General features: G+C 28.9%; 1 protein-coding gene across 1 annotated transcript; it reads right to left on the bottom strand.

Moving 5' to 3' along the window:
* Positions 1–3,382: 3,382 nt before the first annotated feature.
* On the bottom strand, positions 3,383–5,461 carry LOC111904330 (serine carboxypeptidase-like 40). Its single transcript, XM_023900130.2, has 7 exons — positions 5,089–5,461; positions 4,877–4,984; positions 4,525–4,799; positions 4,150–4,407; positions 3,843–4,054; positions 3,646–3,751; positions 3,383–3,544 (listed from the first exon to the last, which is right to left on the bottom strand). The coding sequence occupies exons 1-7, from the start codon at positions 5,459–5,461 to the stop codon at positions 3,383–3,385; spliced, it is 1,494 nt and encodes a 497-aa protein (XP_023755898.2).
* Positions 5,462–5,817: the final 356 nt, after the last annotated feature.

The following is a 5,817-nucleotide window of genomic DNA, read 5'->3' as shown; positions in this document are numbered from 1 at the left end:
AACACGACTCCAACTATTTTCTTCCAAGATATCCAAGCTAACATTGTCTGTTGAATCTACATTGCAATGATATATTCGTGTTTTGAAATACAAAAAATAAAAAACAAATAATTGGAAAACAAATAAGAAAAAAATAAAAAGATGAAAAAGTTAAAATATAATACAAAATGAAATATGAAAAAAAACTAAAAAAACTCCAATATACTCTATAATACACTATAAAATAGAAAACAAACGGTATAAAAGGTAAAAAAAATCAAATTGTTGAAAAATAAAGTTAAAAAATAAAAATAAATAAAGTATATAGACAAAGAAAATAAAAATGTATATATTTATAAAAAAAACCGAAAATAAATAGAGTATACAAAAAAAAAAGAAAAATAAAGTTAAAAAGCCATGTGGTGTAATTTTTTGCAAACCTCAGGGACTAAATTGTAATATTTTAGGACTGATTTTGCAAAAAATTTAACCAAGTTAACCATAAAACTCGTTAAGTGGGCTAGAGTAATAATTCTGTGAAAAAGTTGTGACCATAACAATAATAATAAAAAATATTAGGGCTTTTCCCAATTACGGGTTAAAAATTTAGGGCTTTTATAATATTAACCTTTACTAATTTATATGGAAACTTTCATTATTTAAAGTTTAATTATAAGCAAGTATAGAATACTCGAGTCGATAATCGATTATAAATAAAAAAAATAAAACAATAAAATACATGTACACATATCAAAACCAAAAGGGTGTTGAACGTTGATTATTCCGTTTTAAGACAAATCTCCCTTTTCTATACTAATAAAAAGGTAGATTTTTTTAGTGAAGAGAAGGTAAAATCATGTGGTTTACTATTTAAGTGAAAGACAAAACAAAAAAAAAAATACTAGTTGCAGGTTCAGGTTGGGTTGTATAACAATTTTTTTTTAAAGTTTTTATAATTGTACTCGATGAGGTCTTGTATCTTGATATTAGCTGTGGGGTCAGGACCCGAAAGACGACAAGTAGTTTTCGATTTGTGCAATTGTATATCACGGTATCAACGTATACATTGAAGCGGGAGAAGAACAACATGTTGAGAACAAACTTTTTTATTGTTTTTTTTTCTTGTATTTATCTAATTATCTTTAATTTGTATTGAATTATTTTTTTATTGGATTATACCTTAAATGAATTCGGTGCCTATTAAAACATAAAATGTGAGTTTTTGAAAATTTGATTTATATATATTTTGTTTTCAAAAACATTAAGGTGGTTCACTCTAAGTTTTTAAGATGGGTTACAATTTATAATTATTTATAATCTCTTATAAAAGATTAAAAAAAGATGGGTCAAGTGACCCGTTTTTTATACACATAGACTCGCCAATGATTTTTTTACCATCTGTCATCTTATTATACCTCTTAATTAATGTAATGCTACTTGTCAATCTATTGATTATCCATTTTAAAATTTAAATTTTAAATTTCTCACTTTAATTATATTAAATTAATAAACTAAAAATTAAATTAAATTAATACAGAATATAAGGTGATATAATTTCACATATTTATTTGAATTAACAATTATAATTTTTTATAACTAAAAAAATATATCTTAATTAATAATTTATTTAAAATAATTTAAGTTTTTACTATGAAAGTTTAATTAATTTTATAACTATTGTTCTCATGAATTAATAGTTTTATAAAATATATAAGGGGAACCCGGATCATCTGCTGCGATAATAATGGAAGCTATTACTATAATTTAATGTTCTAGTGTTTATTTAAATTACTTTTATTAGCAACCTAACTCAATTTAATATTTCTCTCATACATATATATATATATATATATATATATATATATATATATATATATATATATATATATATATATATATATATATATATATATATATATATATATATATATATATATATATAATTCAACTAAATATAATTATTTGTATGTATTAGCAATCAAATCTAATCTATCTATTTAAATAATAAAAAAATATCAGAAAAACACGTTACTATATATATTAGTCTCTATTTATAAAGAAAAATTATAGACTTTAATATATATCGTTTTATTCATATAACTTATATTTTATAGTTTTCGTTTAAAACTAAAAATTGTACCACCAATAATTGTGAGTTTATGACTAAGTTTTTTTCCTGGTGGATGGAGCAAGTGTAGACGGTAGATGACCACATAGACATCCGATTTTGGCATGTTTTATGGGCGGTAAAACCACCCCATGTCTTTTTTTTTCAGCGGCAAAGTGTCGAAGACAAGTTTGTGCCGATCAATTTTGGATAAACTACTATAAATGGGACAAACGATACTAGAACGATAGAACCAAATTCAAAGGTTCTCTTCTTATGGTTAATTTAAGTTTATACTATCTAGGAAAATTAGTTTTGTAGCGGTTAAAAACTGTTTGGTTTTTTTTTATTATTATTATTATTATTATTATTATTATTATTATTATTATTATTATTATTATTATGAGAAATTAAATATTTTTGTACTTTTTTTTTATAAATCTTTCTATCCAAATTAAATGATGATATGTATAACATTTAATTTAATGTTTATTTAATAAAATTTAATGTTATTTTAATATATTATATATGAGTAAGAGGATTGTTAGAAATAAAAAATAAAAAGATATTTAATTTCACTTTTTTTTATTAAAATAATCGGAAAAAAAAGTTTGTAATATTTTTCAAAAAACTATTAATAACCGACGATTCAGTTTAACCACCTAACTGGTTCTAAACAAACTAGTTCGGTTTTAAAAAATAGGTCAAAAAGTGTACCTCCAGAGTCCAGGTTTTGTGGACTCGATCTATAGTCATTAATTATGTGAACTCCAATTTTGAAGAAAAGTCCACATATATAGGGATATTGAGCACTCAAAAAAAGCATCGAGGACTAATGAAAAAAATACCCGAATATTTAATGTCGAGTCCCTCTGACTTAATGATTGTTTTTGGTAAAATAAAATTTTTGATTATTTTTTGGAACGTTGGGTTAAAAAATGGTTACATTTGTATAAAAATAAATAATTAAATAGGTGTTAAATTGACGTTAAAAAAAAAGGTGTTAAATTGGAGAAGATGTGGTTATGAACTTGACCTCTTTGATCATTAACTAGTCATACAAAGGCCAAATAATTATAAGATAGATCGCTGAAGTTCACATAATAGATATTCTTAAAAATTTGAGCTTCAACAAATATGTAATTAACTACGCTCAAAGTAAAACCCGCTGGACATATGGTAATTAATTGAATGTCGTTGTGGTTAATGGGTCTCGGATTAATAGCAAAAAAAAAACAACATGATAGCGAAAATGTACGTCATTAATTCTAAAAAGAAGAATTAATAAATTCAAAATCAACTTAATCGATATCTTGAACCATTAAGAGGTTTCCCAGTCAAGAAATGTGTAACCAGTCCAAGTGCGGTCTTTGGTTTGTAGCTTGGCACCTGGTGACCGGCTCCAAGCACTGTGGCGAATGTTAGATCTCCTTCATAGACTTGAGCAAATCCACCCACCTGTGGTTTAATTTATGAAATCAATTTCTAATCAAATCACATGTGATTCATCATATAGAACATCATATATATCTGTCTGCATATAAATAAATTAACCATACCTTCCCTTGATAAAGCCATGGATGCCATGGAGTCTTTATGGGAAGACTCATTGAATTGATGGAATACTTGGTTGAGGTGACTGGCACCCTTGCATCAGTATCACCACTATATACGCAAGAAAAAGCACACTTCATGATTAATTACTTGATTTCCCATATCCAAATACAGTTTACTATAAGGTTAATTAATTATATACCTGTATATCCACACGCGAAGGTTATCCTTCATGAATTCTCTAAGGAGTGGAATGATCGTCGAAGGGCTATCTTTCCATATGTTGATGACATCGCTGCATGGTTCCCAATCATGATCAAGCTTTGTGACATTGGCATGCAGAGCTTCTTGAACATCTTGACGATTCATATAAACATATGTGTAGTGTTCGCTGCATGGATCAATAGCTCGCGACTGATCGATGCACAAAAAATAGAAACAGATCATGTTTCATCTTTAATTTTTGGATTCAGCTATATAATTAATGTTCATGAAGATTATTGACTTACCATCGGCTTGGGCTTGGACGTAAGAATTTGTTTAGAGCATACAGGCGCATAGATGTTGTAGATATCAATATTGACAATATTTTGACCAACTTCAGCGTTGGCTTCCAAGCATTTATCTGACTGTTTGGTTGTATTCGGGGAAAAATCACAATATATACGAATCTGATCAAGTATTTCATCTGAAACAATAGCATGTGAACCAAAGTAATCATACATCCCTATGGTATCAGTCTCATCGTTGATCACCGCGTTCCCAATCTGTATTATATCAAATGCAACATCATCTTGATCAAGTTGATAAAAAGAAACTAAACGACTAAAGAATTCTAGATATCAATTACTAAAACTCGAAAAAAGCAAGGAAGAAAGAGTTACAAGGATCCCCTTAAGATTGATTAGGGTTTTATTGGCCATCTTGTTGTAGTAAAGAATGGTATGTGCAAGCTGAGGCACATAGTGGCCAGCATAACTTTCTCCTGAAATGTAAAATTCTCTTTCTTTGTACTCTGGAAATCTCTCCAGCCAATTCAACAAGAACACATAATTGTCCGCTGCTGTTGATTCGTCTCCACAGTTTATATAATCTGATGACGAATTTGAATAAGAAAACCCTACACCCGCAGGTGACTCCAGAAACAAAACATTCGCCGCTGAAAACATGAAAATATAAACATAAGTTTAACATGAATGTACAGAAATCTTCTATTTCGCCAATGTATAGCAATACCATGGTTCCATGAAAAATCATTTCTATAAAGAGTTTTGCCATCGCTGTTGACTCGGAATGGCCCAAGCTCCTGCATAGCTCCATAAGCGAGTGACGAACAACCTGGCCCTGTAAAACATGTACAATTCGTTCATTTCGAAAGTAGTTCATATATATACTATGGAAAAAAGCACACGATCATCATTCATCAGATATAGTTTAAGGTTTGTTACCTCCGTTAAGCCAAAGAAGGAGTGGTAATGATTCGTTAGAGGTTTGATCAGCTTCAACAAAGTAATAGTAAAATGCCCTACCGGCCGATTCGTTTACAGTAACATACCCGCCGTACTGGTCAAATCTGACGTATGGTTGACCAGGCAATTTGTGGATTTTATCGTTCTCCTTCAGACCTTCTTGAAGAAGAATGCTAGCGTTGTTCACATGTTGAGGTGGCTCGAAATGGCTGGTGTCAATGGCGGAGTTAAGGGACCATTTGGCCCTGTAAAGATGGTTAAGAGCTTGTGTCTGTTTGTTGCCTGCATGGGTTTGGCATAGAAAGCTTGAAAAGAGAAGAAAGATATAAAGAACACAAAGGGTAGTCTTCATATATTACTGCCTCGAGATATTAAATTTGAAATAGGTTAATGTGGTGGTGTTAATTACCACGAAGTACTTAATAGCGGTTGATCATCAATTTGGAACGAATAAGTTGATCGGAGGTTTTAGAGATAAGATGAGAGTGTTAGTTGATAGCTATCATTAGGTAAACTTATCATATCTTAACATTTGATATGGTAGGAAGATAAGTAGGAATAAAATATAAGGGTCTTTTATTATTTCATTAGTTTTTTTAATGGTAAAAGAGAAAAATCTCGAATAAAATAATAAATTTATTTTTCTATTGACAAGTGTTATATAATTAGAACTTCTCGTTAATATTATATATCACATATCATATTACT

Source organism: Lactuca sativa, chromosome 4, assembly GCF_002870075.4.
Source record: "Lactuca sativa cultivar Salinas chromosome 4, Lsat_Salinas_v11, whole genome shotgun sequence".
Lineage (NCBI taxonomy): Eukaryota > Viridiplantae > Streptophyta > Magnoliopsida > Asterales > Asteraceae > Lactuca > Lactuca sativa.
This window is presented reverse-complemented; position numbering and strand designations above follow the sequence as displayed.